We start from the raw sequence: 17,435 nt of genomic DNA on the forward strand, positions 1-17,435 counted from the left end.
GGCTCACTGCATCTTCCACCTCGGGAGTTCAAGCGATTTTCCTGCCTCAGCCTCCTGAGTAGCTGGGATTACAGGCACCTGCCACCACGCCCGGCTAATTTTTGTATTTTTAGTAGAGGCGGAGTTTCACCATGTTGGCCAGGCTGTTCTTGAACTCCTGACCTCAAGTGATCCATCCACCTCGGCCTCCCAAAGTGTTGGGATTACAGGCATGAGCCACTGCGCCCGGCCTGAAGTCAGGCTTTTCATGGAGCGTGGAATCCTCTGCATGGCCAGGCCCAGATTTTGGTGGGTTTGGCCCCAGCACTATGAGGTTCTAATTATTGTAGTTTTTGACGCTGGAAGGGCAAATTTCCTGTCTGTGCTTTCTTTTTCCACACTGTTAGCTTCTTTCACCTGGGAGCTTTGTCTAAGGCAGTGTCTGTAATGGGCACCAGCACGTTGGACTTTGTAGCCTGTGATTCACAGGAGTGAGCCGGGCTCTCAGACTTTGCCACACTCTCCGGTGTGGATCTGAAGACAGAAGCTTTAATAACAATGAAGGTGAACTCCTCCTACGCTGGAAACGTGAATGGGGGTGGGGTGGGGTGCGGCACTGAGAGTGGGTGGGCGGCTCTCAAGGGAGCCCCGTGGGCTCCTGCAGGCCCCCTGCCTGGTCCCCTTGCCTCTCCATTGTCCCAGCTGCAGCGGCCCCGCCTGGGGGTGCCTCCAGGGGCCACTGTGTCCTCTCGGCAACCCACAGGCCTGCTGTGCCCTGACGATGTGGCCACCCTCTCCCCAGGGTCCCGGCTACCTTGCCCCAGGTGTGAACACCCGACCAGCACAGAGCGATGGGGAGAGCAGTGTCGGGGGTGGGACAAGGGGCCTTGATCTTTACCCCCAGGCTCCCATCTGCAGCTTTGCTGATCCTGACCCATTTGTTTGTGTGATTTGAGGACATTTTGGGGGCATTTTTTGGGGGTGTGGGTCAGGCCGGGTCTGTGTAAGAGACCCTGGCTGTTGGTGCCACGAAAGGTGACAGAGGCTGCCTCGGGGAGGGGAGTGAGCCCCGAGTTCCTGGAGGGGTGCATGTAGCCACTTAGCAGGAAGCTTCCTGAGGGACCGAGCGGGGACAGGGGTGGGGGCAGAGAGCCACACCTTGTGTGCTGGCCACCCTGGCCACCCGTCCCTGTGGGAAGGCAGCTTGGGTGGAGGAAGCATGCAGGGGCAACCCTTGGTCCCGTGCTCATCCTGGGCGCACCTGCTGTTGTGGGGGGAATGGCCGGGAGCCTTGGAACCTCAGACTGAGCCGGCATATGGGGGTCACGCCCGCACCCACGGGGCATGCCAGGCATACCCGATGGGTGAGCAGAGCCTGGAGCCCCGGGCAGGCAGGGCCCAAGGTTCCAGAAGAGGCGGTGTGGGTGGAGAGTGTGGAGGCCTCGCCTTACCCCGTGGGGATCACACCCTGTGGCCACCCACTGTGGGGCCCCTGGACTCTACACAGTCCTGGCCTCATCAGGGGTGCGGATTGCTAACCGTGGGGCGACGTGCTGAGGAGAGAGACTGTGGAGCCAGAGGGGCCGAGGAGGCTAGAGGACCAGGTGTGGCCACAGGAGGTGGGGCTGCATGGCCCGGGGAGGCGGGGCTGTGTGGACATGGTGGGTGGGGGCTGCGTGGCCCCAGGCAGAGCTGGATGGGGTTGAGGGGAAGTGCATTTGGACCCAACACAGAAAACTTTCTAGCTCTTGGCTTTGACCAGGGCGACCCTGTGCTGCAGTGAGCACCCGGTCCTAGGGACAGCCCTGTAGAAGCTGGGCCAGGTCAGGTGATGTGTCCCGGGACTCCAGGGTCCCGCACAGGCTGCCTGGGACCTGGCCAAGGGCTTGGGCTGTGGGGCCACCCTCAGGCTCAGCCAGGCCACTCTCGGAACTCTCCCATGGCCTTTGAGGGAGGGCCGTGTGCCGGCAACGCTGTGGGCTATGGTACCCCAAGCTGGGATCCCCCAGCTCTGCCCTGAGCAAGCACCATCCTGGACCATGCCTGTGTTTTGAGCTGAGGCCACGCTGTGCCTGGAGCAGGGAGGCCAGCTGTGCGTGGCCCAGAGTCCCGGGAGCCTCCTGTCCTCTCCACCGCCTGTGTAAAATGGCTGAGAGTGCCACCTGGTGGGCGTGAGGGTCACACCGACGATGCGTCCACACCTCCGTGGATAGGGTGGTTATAAGTAAAGTGGACTTTGGGGGACGGGGACAGGGAGGCTGGCTTGCTGGGGTGGGGGTGGTGCTGGGTCCTCACTGCTCAGGGAGACTCACAGGTGAGGGGCCACTCCCAGGAGGGGGAGACTGACTCAAAGCTGGCAGCCTGTTGTTGGGGGTGTCTCCACCACAAGCACCTTCTCTTTCCTGCTCGTGGTCCCCTGCCAGTTCCCTGTGGCTGGCTCTGCCTCTTCCCACCCCAACCTCAGCAGAGCCAACGCTCCAGAGCCGGACAATGGCCAAATAGACATTAATTTTGAAACTGGAGGCCAAGGCAGGAGGATCGATTGAACCCAGGAGTTTGAGACCAGCCCGATCAACATAGTGAGACCTGTCTCTACAAAAAAATGTAAAAATTAGTGGGTGTGGTGGCGCAAGGCTGTGGTCTGAGCTACTTGGGAGGCTAAGGTGGGAGGATTATTTGAGCCCAGGAGTTTGAGGCTGCCATGAACCGTGATTGCACCACTGCGCTCCAGCCTGGGTGACAGAGCGAGATTCTGTCTCAAAAGGAAAAAAGAAAAAAAAGAGCAGGACCGGAGGCTCATGTCTGTAATCCCAGCACTTTGGGAGGCCAAGGCGGGTGGATCACCTGAAGTCAGGAGTTCGAGACCAGCCTGGGTAACGTAGTAAAACCCCATTTCTACTAAAAATACAAAAATTAGCTGGGGGTGGTGGTGGCAGGTGCCTGTAATCCCAGCTACTTGGGGGACTGAGGTGGGAGAATCACTTGAACTGGGGAGGTGGAGGTTGCAGTGAGCTGAGATCATGCCACTGCACTCTAGCCTGGGTGACAGAGTGAGACTCTGTCAAAAAAGAAAGAAAGAGACAGGGAGAAAGAGAAAGAAAAAAGAAAGAAAAAAAAGTAACTGCTGGCACCAGAGGCCTCTCGGGTTAGCCTGGGCAGAGTCCTTGAAGCTGATCTGGACCTGCCCCCGGCGCATCCAGCCATGTATGCACAGCAGATGTGCCCTCACCACCCCCACCTTGGGACCAGCTGGTGCCAGGCCTGAGCCACTGCGTCTGAGCATGTCTTTGAGGACTGATGGCGACCCTCTGGGGACCTGCCCAGCCACCAAGCTTTCCGTGGCACCCCACCCTTGCTGGGCCTGTCTTGTGTCCCAGGAGGCACAGGGGTTGGGGGCAGATACCACAAAGGCTTTGCTGGGGAGGCCCTTGGAAGGGCTGTTGTGTGAGTTTCCTGTGGCCGCTGTGGCCACTGACTACAGATTTCACGGAATCTATTATTGTAGGTTCTGGAGGTCAGAAATGGAAAGTCACTTACTTGCTTTTCTTTTGGGGGCTACAGAGTTTCTGTCACCCAGACTGGAGTGCAGTGGTGCAATCTCAGCTCACTGTAGCGTCTGCCTCCCGGGTTCCAGCGATTCTCCTGCCTCAGCCTCCCAGGTAGCTGGGATTACAGGCACATGCCACCATGCCCGGCTAGTTTTTTGTATTTTTAGTAGAGACAGGGTTTTACCATGTTGGCCAGGCTGGTCTTGAACTCCTAACCTCAGGTGATCCACCCATCTTGGCCTCCCAAGTGCTGGGATTACAGGCGTGAGCCACGGCGCCCGGCCGAAAGTCAGTTTCACGGGCTACAGTCAACGCGGTGGAGGCTGGGCTCTAGGGAGAGTCCACCCCTGGCCTTTTCAGCCCCTCGCATCCACAGCTCCCAGCCCTCACGGCCCCCACGGCCCCATGGCTCACGGCCCCCACAGTCCCCACGGTCCCCATGGCCTCTGATTCTGCAGTCACTTCTCCTCTCATCTCCAATTCCTGCCTACCTCGTCCAAAGACCCTCGGGATGACCTTGGCTCACCTGGCAATCTGGGCTAATGGCCCCACCTCAGGTCCTTACCTTAATCCCACCTGCAAAGCTCCTTTTGCCATGCAAGGCACCCAGAGTCTCATGTTTCAAGGATCGGGAGGCGGACAGCTCTAGGGGCCGTTGTTCTGCATATACCAGGTGCCCCCTTACCAAATCTGGGGCAATTTGAGAATCAAACTAAACAATTATAGTAACACATTACAGCTCATTGGAATGAAAAGGAGCGCTAAGTGTGATGTAAGTAAATGGGAATGATAGTGTCTTGAGCACTGATACGAAAAAAGCAAGTGGGGGTGAAGGCCCTGCCCTCCCTCACAGCAGAGTGCAGACCAAGAGACACAGCAGGAACAGTAGAAATAGTCACCAGCCAGGCCGGATGGCACATGCCTGTCAAACCCCTCATCCCAGCTACCCGGGAGGCTGGGCAGGGAGACGACTGCTTGAGGCCAGGAGTTCCAGGCTGCAGTGAGCTGCGATCACACCACTGCATTCCCATCTGGACAACACGGTGAGACCCCATCTCTAAAACAAAAAGAAATAGAGTCACCCTCTGGGGGTCCTAAGGATGGCCGATTCAGCGCCAGTGGACAAGGCTGGTGGACAGAGGACTCATGGGCTGTGACGATCCTGGTGCATTTTACCCCCCATGGGTGAGGCCCTGGTTCCTTGTGTGGACAATTGCCTTAGGAAGCCACAGCCTGGACACGTGTGTGCATGCTGGTGTCACGGTGTATCCACCGCAGGCTCACATAGGCATCCTCCAGCCCAGCTGCAGAGGAGGCAGAACTGCCCCCATTCTCACCATGGCCAGGTGCACAGCCTCAGCAGCGCAGTGGAGGGCTGGGGCATCAGCAGGGGTCACCAGGGCTGGGGGGTCTGCTTTGAAGTGACCTTTCAGTGCAGCTACTTGGGCTCTCGTAAGGCCTGCGGGAGGACCGGGGACTGCAGTATGGCCAGGCCGGGCTTGGAAGAGCCTGGGGGACACTGTGCGGCATGTGTGGCAGCAGCGGGGGGAGCCTGGGGCGGCATGTGTGGCAGCAGAGCCGGGCTTGGAAGAGCCTGGGGGCTGCGTGGCATGTGTGGCAGCAGAGGGCCGGGCTTGGAAGAGCCTGGGGGACACTGCGGCATGTGTGGCAGCAGAGGGCCAGGCTTGGAAGAGCCTGGGGGACACTGTGCGGCATGTGTGGCAGCAGAGGCCCGGGCTTGGAAGAGCCTGGGGGCTGCGCGGCATGTGTGGCAGCAGAGGGCCGGGCTTGGAAGAGCCTGGGGGACACTGTGCGGTGTGTGTGGCAGCAGAGGGTTGAACACTGGGATGCTGGTTTAAATGGGCTTTCAAGAAGTTTCAGAAACAAAGCCATGTGCAACTTGTGTCTTCCTGGGCACGAGTTTCTGGGCTGAGGTCCCAGGTACCCCTTCTCGCATCTGGGAAGAATGAGGCATTAATGAGAGGGACAGGCAAGCAGACCCCACAGAGGCCCCCCCACCTGCTAGTGGGGGCTGGTCCCAAGGAGATAAGTGGGGCCTCCCGCGTGGCTTGTGGAAGGGCAGGCATGGTGTCTGGAGCAGGGCAGTGGAGCTGGCAGAGCCGGGCCACCCTTTGGGTGTGCTTGTGACATCCCTGAGCCTCAGTTTTCATACTCATAAAGTGAGGATGATGATACCTACTGAGTGGGCCGATAGTGGACACAACCAGGGGATGTGTGTGCACATGTGTGCATTCATGTGTGTGCGTGCACGCATGTGCGTGTGTGTGGGTTTGCACACGTGTGGGTGTGTGTGCACATGTGTGTCTACACGTGTGGGTATCTACGCATGTGTGGTTGTGTGTGCATGTATGGGTATGTGTGCGCATGTGGTTATCTGCACACGTGGGTGCGCACATGGGGGTGTGTGGTCATGTGGGTGTGTGTGCTCGTGTGTGTGGATGTGTGCACGCGGGTGTGGGAACGTGTTGGTGTGCGTGTGCATGTGGGTATGTGTGTGCATGTGTGCGCACACGTGTGGGTTTGTGAGCATGTGGGTATCGGTGGTGTGGGTGTGGGTATGTGTGTGGGTGCACGTGTGTGGTGTGGTGTGTGCGGCATGGTGGTCTGCTGCACGTGTGGGTATGTGTGCGCATGTGTGGGTGTGTGTGCGCGTGCGAGTGTGCGTGTGTGGGTGTGTTTGTGCATGTATGGGTGTGTGCATGCACGTGTGGGTATGTGTGCATGTGTGCCCATGTGCACGTGTGCACGTGTGGGAGTGTGCGCGTGGGTGTGTCTGCACGTGTGGTACATGTGTGTGCATGTGTGGTGTTGCACTGTGTGGGTGGGTGTGTGCATGCACTTGTGTGGGTATGTCTGCGTGTGTGTACGTGTGTGTAGGCATCTGTGGGTGTGGGTGTGTGCACACGTGTGGGTATGTGTACGCGTGTGTGTGGGGGGCTATGTGTGCGCGTGTGTGGGTCTGTGCCTGTGTGGGTGTGGGTGTGTGTGTGGGTGTGGGGGTATGTCTGTGTGCACACGTGTGTGGATATGTGTCCGTGCGTGTGTGCACACGTGCGTGTGGTGCACCATGTGAGTTTGTATGCATGTATGTGGGCATGTGTGCGTATGTGGGGGGTGTGCACGTGTGTGGGTGTGCGTGTGTGGGTATGTGTGTGCCTGCATGCGTGTCTGTGTGCATGTGTGGGTGTGTGCCCGTGTAGGTACGTGTGCATGCGTGTGTGGGTATGTGTGCATGCTTGTGTTATGCACACATGCATATGTGTGTGTGCATGTCTGTGCATGAACATTCGTGTCTTGGCCTGTGTACAGTGTGTGCACACGGTCACACATATGGTTGTATGCATGCTACGTGTGCATGTATGTTTCACGTGTTTTCGTGGTGTGTGCATGTGTGTTTCATGTGTTTTCATGCATGCACATACATGGGCACGTTTTTGTGCTGGATTGTTACAACAGGTGTCGGTTCCCAGGGCACTAGGCCTGGCCCTTGGCATCTGGGGTCAGAGCCTGGTCTGTCTTACAAGCTGACAGCCAGCAGGGCTCAGGCAGCAGGTACCTCTGATGAGGGCACGGAGAAGGCTCCAGGAATGTAGAGGCGGCAGCGGGTGCACTCGGCTGTGGGTGCCAGGGTGGCCGAGAGCAGGTGGGCCTGAGGGAGGCAGCCTGTGGCTGAGAGACTGTGGGAACCCCCCTCCCCTGCCCAGGGTCCTCTTGTGGTCACCAGGCTCGCTGGTGTCCTGGACAAACCATCTCACTTCCACGGGCCCCAGTGTCCTCATCTGCGAAGTGGGGTGGTAGTAATTCCTTTTTTTTTTAAGGCGGAGTCTTATTCTGTCACCCAGGCTGGAGTGCAATGGCGCAATCTCGGCTCACTGCAACCTCCGCCTCCTGGGTTCAAGCAATTCTCCTGCCTCAGCCTCCTGTGTAGCTTGGATTACAGGCTTGTGCCACCATACCCAGCTAATCTTTGTATTTTTAGTAGAGATGGGGTTTCACTATGTTGGCCAGGCTGGTCTCGAACTCCTGACCTCAAGTGATCCACCCGCCTCGGCCTCCCAAAGTGCTGAGATTACAGGCATGAGCCACCGCGCCCGGCAAGGGTGGTAGTGATTCTGATGAGGGAGGGTCTCTGCAGTTTCGGACAGCCGCTCTGACCCTCAGATGGGAACCGCTGTGGTTTCTGCTGCTCTGGGCACTGGTAGGGGCTCCAGAAACCGACCGCTTCTGTGGCTTTGAAAGCCTAGGTGTGCCGTCTCTCCTTGCAAGCCTCTGGCTGGCTTGTGTGGCCATCCCCCACCCCTACACATCCACCTTCAGGGACACGGCCTTGTGCTCACAGGCAGGCCTGCCTGGTGTCCTTGCCCACCTCTGCCCTCCACTGAGTCAGCACGTGGTGCTGAATGACCCCCCCATGGCCGCCCAGCACTGGGACCGGGGCCTTCTAGAGGGGAGGAGGGACTCATAGCAGGGCCGTGCCCCAGGGCCAGCTGCTTCAGTGCAGGGGAGGACCAGGCATGGGATGGGGTCTTGCTGGGAGGAGCCCAGGGTAGCTGAGGTGGGAACCTGGCGGCAGGGGAGGCTGAGGCCAGCTGCCTCCATAAGGGGGAGGACCAGGGAGGGGATGGGGTCCTGGGAGGGGAGCCCAGGGTGGCTGAGGTGGGGTCTGAAAGGGAGGTCGGTGGGGAGGCTGAGGCCAGCTGCCTCCGTTCAGGGGAGGACCAGGGAGGGGATGGGGCCATGGGAGGGGAGTCCAGGGTGGCCGAAGTGGGGTCCGAAGGGGAGGTTAAGGGGGAGGCTGAGGTCGGGCCTCCTGGGGCTGCTCTTTGCCCAGCAGGTGGCCTGTCCAGCCCCAGGGCTCTGCCAGCTCTGAGGACAGGAGGCCAGATCCTGGCCCCAAAAGACCACAAACAGGTTCCTTCACTCATCCAGTGTGTCCCCTGAGGGAAGGGCCTGCCAGGAGAGGGGCCAGGAGGGCATGGGTGAAGTTGGCAGAGGGGTGTGGACTGATGCCAGGTGGGTACCAGATGGAACCTGGGAGATGGGCACCATGGCAACTCGCAGTTTCGGAGGGCACGGGCTGCTTCGGAGGGCGGGGCCTGTTGAGCGCCTCGTGAGCCCCTGCCTGTGTTCCTGCCGTTTGGGTATGAGAACACAGGGTGGGTATGAGAACACGGGGGGGCGGGTATGAGAACACGGGGGGGGGGTATGAGAACACGGGGGGGTATGAGAACACGGGGGCGGTATGAGAACACGGGGGGGTATGAGAACACGGGGGGGGTATGAGAACACGGGGGGGTATGAGAACACGGAGGGGGGGTATGATAACACAGGGGGGCTCACCCGGTATGCAGGGTGTCCTCACACGCATGACATGCATGCCTGCACATCCTGGAAACCTCGCCTGGGATGACATCTGTTCACAGCCCCACCTGTTGGCTCTTCTCCATGTGCGGCAGAGCTGGTTTCCTTCCCCGGTGACCCGGGTCTTGCTTTGCTGGCTGCCTCCTGCCTCCTTGTCCCCACAGCCCTGTCTGGTCCTCACTCCAAGCTGTCCTGGTCCCCTCTTCCTCGTGTGTGGGGAACAACCTGGAGACCTGAGCAGGAAGCCCAGGCTGCCCTCACTGTCTTCTAGCTCACGCCACCTCCAGGCAGCCTTCCCAGATGCCCCATTAGCCTGCAGCCCTGGCAGAGCACGCCAGGCGAGGTCAGCTGTGCCACCTCGGGCAGCCCCGCCTGCACTGACCCTGTTTCCTGGCTTGTCCAGTGGGGTAGAGATGACAACACCTTTAGGGGTGTGCTGGGCCAGGAGATGGGGTGTTGGGAGCTGAGAAGTTGCAGGTGCTCAGTGGCAAGAGGCACTGGGGGTGGCCGGAAAATCTCCAGGGCCAAGTGGAGGGCAGCCGGACAGAAAGCTCTTAGGGAAGGGCATGGATTGGAGCTGGGTGTGGTGGGACGGGGCAGGCCCAGGGGATGGAGCCAGCGGGTCAATGTGCCCTCCTCTGCCCAGGGGACACCCAGGCTGGCCCCCACCATGCCATCCTGTGGGCGGCAGATGGACCGAGCTTCCTCGAATCCTGGCTCAGCTCAGGGGTCCTGATTTGGAAGCCAGGCTCAGCTCGATACTCTGGCATTGGGAGGGAAGCTCTACTGTCAGTTCCCCTCTGGGATTAGGGGCTCCGTGGACCAGCAGCTGCAGAAGGGGTTTCCCCATGGTTCCCAGGACAGAAACAGCACCAGAGGGGCCTGGCAGTGGGTTTGGCAAGGGGACAGATTCAAGGCACCAGGTGGCATGCAGGAGCCCTGCTGCCTAGCAGAGGCAGCACCGTCTTCTCAGGGACAGCGAGGTCCCCGCACCTCAGAGGCTGGAAGGGCCTTGAGCCCCCACTGTCCAGAGCCTGGGGTGTGGCCAGCAGCCAGCAACATGGTCTCCTGTGTTTGACAGAGTCCATGTCCCCTTCCCAGCCCCAGAGGGGCAAGATGGGGTGACGGATCCGGGAGGGAGATGGGGGTCCCCCTGTAGCCCCTGAGACCCTGATCTCTCAGGGATATCTGTGAACCTGAGAATTGAGAACCGGGCAGGCTCTGGCCACTCTGCCAACCCCATGTCCCCCTGGCGAGGCCAGGGCGGTGTCCAGTGGCTGGCTGCAGGACTGCAGGCTCTGGCCACCTGCTTGCCACACTGTGAGGTGTGGGGTCTGGGGTGAGAGGTCAGGGTGCTGAGGCCCAGCCTGGCGTGCAGCAAGTCCAGGCAGGGCTGTGGAGCCCAGAGCAGGGACAGGGGCCCGGCCGGCCCTCAGCCATGGCCACTCTCACCGCGCTGCTCTCCCGCAGACGGCGCCCCGCTCAGCGAGCTGTCCTGGCCGTCCTCCCTCGCCGTGGTGGCTGTGTCTTTCTCCGGGCTCTTCGCTGTCATCGTCCTCATGCTGGCCTGCCTGTGCTGTAAGAAGGGCGGCATCGGGTTCAAGGTGAGGCCTGGGGGCTGCGAGAGCTGCCGTGGGATCCTGCGGGCGAAGCCTGTAGCGTCCACTTGACCCTGAGCTTCCCTCCTTCCTGGGGCCATCAAGGTGGCTGCTGGGTGGCCGTAGTCGCCGTGGGGCCACCTGGGGACCACGTGGACCCTGGCCCAGGGACTCCATAGCTCCTCTTCAGGGACCTGCCCCAGCTTCCTTGACTTTGAGGCCCTCTGTGGGGGCGTGGTCTGACGCTCCCACTCTGGCCTGGGGTTGGGCCTGAGCACTCACCCAGGCTGAGGACAGCCTTGCAGGGGGCGTCCGGGGCTCTGGAGCTGGTGTGGGGGAGGGGGCTTGCCTCCCTAGAGGCCCGAATCCTGGTGGAGGACCGCCTTTGCAGGGGGCCCTCACGTCCCTCCGAATTCAATCTGCAAAGGGGAGTCCGGGCCGCCCAGACAAGCTTCCTGGCACAGGGACCTTCTTGCCGGTTGGAGTTACCTTGCCTGGGGTATCTCTGCCCTCTGGAGGGGGCGGTGTGTGATGCTACAGCCCAGCCTGCTGGTTAGGGAGCATCGCCAAGGGCAAGGCCTGGCCTCACTAGGCTGCCCCTCTGGAGGCCAAGGCCAGGTGCCAAGCACTGCTCCTCCCCCTGCAAACCCCCAGCCCACCTCCAGCTGTAACTGAGCAGCAGGGAGGGCCAGGCAGAAAGAACCCCAGCCAGCATCGCCTACCCCTCCCAGAGTCCCCATGGGTCCTATTTCTGCTGATGAGCAAATGACACCCTGGCCTGGACCTCCGGTGGTTCACACGCCCACGGGGGTCAGCCCCACCCCTGGGCCAGAGGTCGGATTCCTACGCCAGGAGGAGGGTGGGAGGAGGAATTCTGCAGCGCGCACAGCACCCCATCCGTATCTCAGGGCGCCTTCCTACTAAGTGACCCACGCCGCAGCTGGCGTCACCCCCATTTTGGAGACAGTCCCAGAGTCCTCCCTGCCCCTGGTATGTCATGACACAGAGTGGACCAAGGAGCTGGCTCTGCCCACCTGTCCTGCTGGCCTGGCAGGTGACGGTGCTGGATGTGGTCTTTTTGCCTTTTCTAAAGGCCACATTTTCCAGCCCATTCATCCTTCCAGAGTCCTCTGAGGTGGCCCAGGCCCCATCAACCAGTGAGAAGCTGCGTGCCTGGGGGGCAAAGCTGTGGCCCCAGGCTGTGGGGTCTGCGCTCCTGCCCAGAGCCCCACCCTGCCCTTGGGATGTGCCCCTGACCTGCTGGCACCAGGGACCGGGCCAGGCAGCGCAGGCGCCTTCCTGGGGATCCTGAGGCCAGAGCCTCAAGGTCTTGGCGGGGGCAGGAGTGGAGGTGGGGCCTGGGTGGGACGAGTGGGGCTATTGTATAAGTGGCCCCTCCTCGGGGCACTGTAAGAACAAGGCCCCAAACAAGGGCTGGCCACAGCTCCTCCTCCTGCGCCCTCCTCACCTCCTTGGGAACATGGTGCCCGGAACATTCCAGCACCAGTGTGCCCCTGGGAAGTCCTGCCTCCTCCACACTGGGCTCCCTCCTGGGATTTGGGGGCCTGCGCCGGGCTCCCTGGTGGGGAGTTGTGCTGTGGGAAGGGGCTGGGCAGGCCCCCAATGCTGACCCTGTGTTACCTGATTGCACGCTGCATCAGCAGGACCCGGCTGGCCCCGGGGCAGCAGGTAATGCCTGGAGCCTGGGCCTGACCCCAGGGAGAGAGAGTGTGAGTCCTGGGCCTCTCTACAAAGGCTAGGCGGGCGGGGCCGGGCTGGGATTGGAGGGCCAAGAGGGGGCTTCTGAGGTGGTGTCCTGGGTCCTGCGGAGGGGGAGTTGTCCACGCAGCACCTGCGTCCCCCATCCCTGAGTGGCTGTGTGCTCTGAAAGTGCAGGCTGGGCCTGGCCTGCGGGAATACCGACAGAGCCACCCACCCTTCTCTTTGCAGCCCAGGGAAGGGAGGCGTCCCCAGGGTCACAAGTAGTGTATGAGGAGCCCAGGCTTCCCCTCCCACTGCACCTGCCTGTCCTCGGACTCACCAGCCTGGGTGCTGGCCAGGATCCAGCTGGAAGTCCCTTGGTCCCTCTGAGCCTTAGTTTCCCCACCAGGGCACTGGGGGTTGTGAGGAGGGACAGAGGCTGTACTGAGTGCTCAGGGATTGGGGCTGTCATTGTGTGCCTGGAGCAATTACTTTCAGCTGGGCCCAGGACTTTGGAGACTTTAGCTCTCAGCGCAGGAATGTACCCTGGACTTGGGGGCGGGGTCTCCCCTATATAGGTGCGGCCACTACATTTCAAAATAGCAGCCTGGCAGGGAGTGGCCCAGCCCTAGGCTGCACGGGGCCAGGCTCTTAAGGAGTCCTGGGAGCTCCGGAGGTGGTGCGGCCACCAGGTGAAGGTCCAGGGCTGCCGAGGCAGATGGCGGTGGCAGGTGGGCTGCCCAGGGTGAAGGTGGCCGGTTGGCTCTGGGCTCCCAGGCACCCAGGAATGCTCCTTGTCCCGGCAAGGGTGGGGGCACTTAGTTGCTTCTCCCACAGGACTGTGGGGCAGGGGGTGGTGGAATTCCTGTCCTCGAAGCTGCCCCATGGGAGGGTGGGACCCCAGGCAGGGCCCAGGGTGAGGGGCTGCTGGGGATGTGGGTAGCTGAGAGGTGTTGGGGGCTGATTCTGGATGGGCAGGGCCAGCTGGCCTCAGTGCCCTCACCTCTGTCCCTTGGTTCCCTGTCTCTAGGCCCTCAGGCCCCAAGGTGGGGCTCAGCCTGGGCTGCCCACCAGGGAGGGATGGGGGAACTGAGGCCAGGCCGAGGCGCTGGTGCCTACAGCTCATCGTGCCCTTTCTGGAGTCTGAGATGGGTCCTCTTGGCTCTGGGATCTGCCTCTGGTCCCTCATGGAACAACTGAGCCTCTGGTGGGGGGCGTGGGGGTCAGTGAGAGGAGACAGATGGAAGGGCAGTTAGCAGGGGTGCTGGGCCATTGGCCTGCAGGGGTGGGGGCTCCAACTCTGGGCCGAGCACCCCCTCCTGCCCTGCCCTGGGAGCTGGGCCCTGGAAGAAAGGGGCCTTTCCAGGCCCAGCCACACCCTTCCTCGACCTGCGAGAAGCCCTGCTCATGCCCGGCCCGGCCCACAGGAGTTTGAGAATGCGGAGGGGGATGAGTACGCGGCCGACCTGGCGCAGGGCTCCCTGGCCACGGCAGCACAGAACGGGCCCGATGTGTACGTCCTGCCACTCACGGAGGTCTCCCTGCCCATGGCCAAGCAGCCTGGGCGCTCAGGTGAGGGTTGGGTGGGGAGATGGGGTTGGCCTCCCTCCGGGGCCCAGGTGCTGGGCATTGGGTGTGACCTGGGGGAGCCAGGGAGACCGGAAGACTCAGCTCTGGCGCGGGGGCAGCACAGGGCTGGGAGTGGCCTGTGGGGTAGACGCAGCGTGCAGCCCTGGACTCCCTGTGGCTGCGTCACAGGCTGCACTGTGGGGCCAAAGGTGCATGCACCTCTTTCTCCTGGGCCTGGGGGCCGGCCAGGTGTTGGCAGGGTCCAGGACAGCCCTCGGCCTCCAGCCTCCCCTGCCCAAGGGGCTGCTGTGCACAGGGGCAGGGGTGGGCACCGGGGCAGGGATACGGGCTCTCTGGTCCTGGACATGGCCATGTGCTGGGGGCAGGGGCTCTTCTGCAGTCCAGGGATGCTTGACCCCACATTCCTGCCCCCTTGAGTGCCAGTCCTTCAGGGACACGGGTTCCATTGTGCATGGTGGGAGGAGGGGCACTGGTGGGGCCTGTGTGGGTGGGTGGTGAATCGGCCTTTCACTCAGGCTGGGAGGAGGGGCCGAGGGGTGAGGCTGACCCAGGAGTGCAGGTGCAGGCAGGGCCTCAGCCGCAGCCTCATCTGCCCCCATGCTAGGGTTCTAGGCCGACCACTCACATGGGGCGGATGTGCTGGGGAGGCTGGGGGTGAATGGCCAGGCTTCAGGACCTCCCAGTTCTGTCCTGGAGCCTGGGTGGTGGGTGGGGGGTCCCTCCAGAGCTATCAGATCTCAGGCCCCCTCCCAGGAAGCTTCTAGCCTGGGGCTTCCCCCATCACTGCCCACCCCCAGCTCCTCTGGGAACACAGAGGCAGGAGGGGTGTCAGGCCAGTGGGAGGGGCCCCTGCCAGCCCTGTTGGGGCTCTGTTGGCACCAGGGCCTGTTACCGCGGTGCCATGCAGGCCGCCTCAGCTGCTCTGAGCCGTGCCTGGCTGGACCCTGAGAGCTGGCTATGAACTGTGCCTGGCTGGGCTCTGAGAGCCTGGCCTTCATCGTGGGCTGAGAGGCCCAAGGCACTGGTCTGGGACCTAGAGAGGGCCCCCAGCTCCCAGCCCCCAGCTTTGGAGCCAGGGCCTCAACACCTGTCCTACTCTGCCCCATCTCCTGGAGGACAGGTTCCCAGTTAGTCAGGAATCAGGGCTGGCACTTGAGCTCTGAGCACATCTGTGGCCGGGCGCGGAGGACTGCAGCCACCCACTCAGCGCATGAGGCCCTCTGACCTTCCCGGATGGCTGTGGGGGTCCCTGAGCCCTGTGCTGACCCTGCTGCGAGCTGCCAGGGACCATCCGAGGGGGTACTGCCCTTGGGTCCAGGGGCAGGTATGTGCCTGGCCCCCAAAGATTCTCAGAGCCACCTCTGGAGGATTGTCGTGGGGACGGGGGTCGGCGAACAGGGGCCCGAAAGAAGGCACTGGTTACCTGTCTACTTTTGCAGCTCTGGTTTCAGTTTTCTGGGGGGAATGTGCTTCTAGAGAGGAGAGAGATTGGGGTGAGGCCAGAAAAGTAGCCCCAGAGGTCAGCGGGGAGAAACCTGGGCAATGGCCCCACCCGCTGGGGACTGCAGAGAAGGACGGCCGCCTGCTGCCTCTGGCAGTGCCCAGGGCCTCTGAACTGTCTTGGCACCCATGGTCAGGACCCCCACACTTGTTCAGGGACAGTGTGGGCCTGGACGCCCCAGGGTGAGAGAGGGCTGTCCAGACAGGCTGGGCTCAGGACACAGCGCCCAGGGAGCCCACATGCTCAATTCTGCCCTGCCCCACCTCTACATTTTCTGGGTCTCTGGGCCCTGGAAGGAGCCCCCTCCCCCTGGGCTCTCCTGGCAGCCAGGCTCAGACCCAGCCCTGTCAGCCCTCTGGGCAGTTGGCGTGGGAGCAGAATTCGGGGAATCCCTCAGGGCGTGGGCAGGCATGAGTGGGCTCTGCCAGCGCTGGCCCCTTCCTCCCAGGCCTCACTGACCCTTCCGCTGACCTCACCCGGCCTGGCCCTCGGGGAGAATGGGCCAGTGTGCTCCGTGCGGGGCTGTGCCAAGCAGCCCCCAACAAAGGAGCCTTTGGTGTGCCCGGCGTGGGATGCCAGCCTGCGGCAGGGTGGGGGTGGGCCGCTCCAGTGCCCTCCCTGTGCCGTGGCCCCAGCCTCTTGCTCAGCCACACTGCCTGCCTGGTGCAGCCCATGTGACGGGTCCGGCTCTGGGCCCTGCTGTCCCTGGCCCGGCTATCCCGGTGGCTTCAGGCACCTTCTCCAGACCTAGCCAGAAAGATGCCCGGATGGAGCCTGCAGCTCCGTGGCTTTTCTGGGAAGCAGCGGCCTCTGCTCTCGAGAGACCCTGGCTCCTGATGGCCCCAAGGTTGCCAGCTGGTGCTAGGGACTCAGGACAGTTCCCCAGAACAGGCCAAGCGGGCAGCCCCTCCAGGGGCCGGGTGAGGAAGCTGGGGGGTGCGGAGGCCGCACTGGGTCCCTGAACCGCCTGCTTGCTTACAGTGCAGCTCCTCAAGTCCACGGACCTGGGCCGGCACAGCCTCCTGTACCTGAAGGAAATCGGCCATGGCTGGTTCGGGAAGGTACGTGTCCCGCCTGGGAGGGAGGGCTCTTGCTTGGAAGGAAGAAGGGACACAGGGCTGCAGACCAGCTCCTCCTAGGAGCCACCCCAGGCCCGACGGTCCCTTCTTCGGCCTCTGGGCCCTGCTCCCCAGGGAGGTCCTCAGGGTCTGGCTGCATCTCCTTTTCCCTAGGGAGTCCTGGGGTCAGAGGTACCTGGGGAGGGGCCCTGGGAGGGAGAGGAGCAGCCTCTTGCTCATGGCCTTCCCCCGACCCCAGCCTAAATAAGACACCTGGGTCCCTCTTCCTCACTTCAAGCCCCCAGAGAGAGAGAGAGAGAGAGGGCAGCGGGGGACCTTGAGGGGAGAGTAACACAAAAGACTCAGAATATTACAGCCGGAGGGTTGTCGGGAGGGGTCCGGAACCTACACCTCGCACTGCAATGAGTGGACTGGGCACAGGAGGAGAAGGGGCCTGTCCTGGAGGCCGGCGTGGGGCGGGTGGGAGAAGAGTAAGGCCTGGAAGCCGGGGCCTGTGGAGGCAGAGCAGCCTCGGGTGATGCTGTCTGTCCCACAGGTTTTCCTGGGGGAGGTGAACTCTGGCGTCAGCAGTGCCCAGGTGGTGGTGAAGGAGCTGCAGGCCAGTGCCAGCGTGCAGGAGCAGATGCAGTTCCTGGAGGAGGCGCAGCCCTACAGGTGGGAGGCCATCGGGCACAAAGGCCCGCGATGTGCGGCCCCCTCCTCTCCCTCCCCTGCTCGGCCCACCTCCCCCTCCCCGCCTCCTCCCAAGTCAGGGGCCGCCTGTCCACTCCCGCAGGGCCCTGAAGCACAGCAACCTGCTCCAGTGCCTGGCCCAGTGCACCGAGGTGACACCCTACCTGCTGGTGATGGAGTTCTGCCCGCTGGTGAGCTGCTGCCCGGGGGGATGCTGGGGTCTTTGCTGAGCCGGGGCCCTCCCTTGCCCTGCCAGCGTCTGGCGCCACCCCATCCTTGGGGGCCTCACATCCTCCCTAAAGCCAAGACCCAAGGACCCTGCCCCACCACCTTCCAGAGGAGGCCGTGGGGAGACCTAGCCTCACTGGGGAGGGACTGTGGGGGC

The 17,435-nt window shown here is 62.3% G+C and overlaps 1 protein-coding gene across 6 annotated transcripts in view; it reads left to right on the forward strand.

The window, feature by feature from the left end:
• The window catches only part of AATK (apoptosis associated tyrosine kinase), a 48,185-nt gene that overhangs the window by 20,376 nt on the left and 10,374 nt on the right, over positions 1 to 17,435 (forward strand). For 4 of the 6 annotated variants that reach the window (XM_030828275.1, XM_030828277.1, XM_030828276.1 and 1 more), the window contains exons 2-6: positions 10,380 to 10,513; positions 13,636 to 13,780; positions 16,281 to 16,360; positions 16,914 to 17,032; positions 17,154 to 17,241. In XM_030828275.1, the coding sequence (XP_030684135.1) occupies positions 10,380 to 10,513; positions 13,636 to 13,780; positions 16,281 to 16,360; positions 16,914 to 17,032; positions 17,154 to 17,241 (566 nt within the window). Of the gene's footprint in view, positions 1 to 10,379; positions 10,514 to 13,635; positions 13,781 to 15,940; positions 16,147 to 16,280; positions 16,361 to 16,913; positions 17,033 to 17,153; positions 17,242 to 17,435 lie in introns of those variants that run through there. The other 2 variants (XM_030828280.1, XM_030828279.1) reach the window with 2 other exon arrangements.

The sequence above is a fragment of the Nomascus leucogenys genome, chromosome 14 (assembly GCF_006542625.1).
Source record: "Nomascus leucogenys isolate Asia chromosome 14, Asia_NLE_v1, whole genome shotgun sequence".
NCBI classification, from domain to species: Eukaryota; Metazoa; Chordata; class Mammalia; order Primates; family Hylobatidae; genus Nomascus; species Nomascus leucogenys.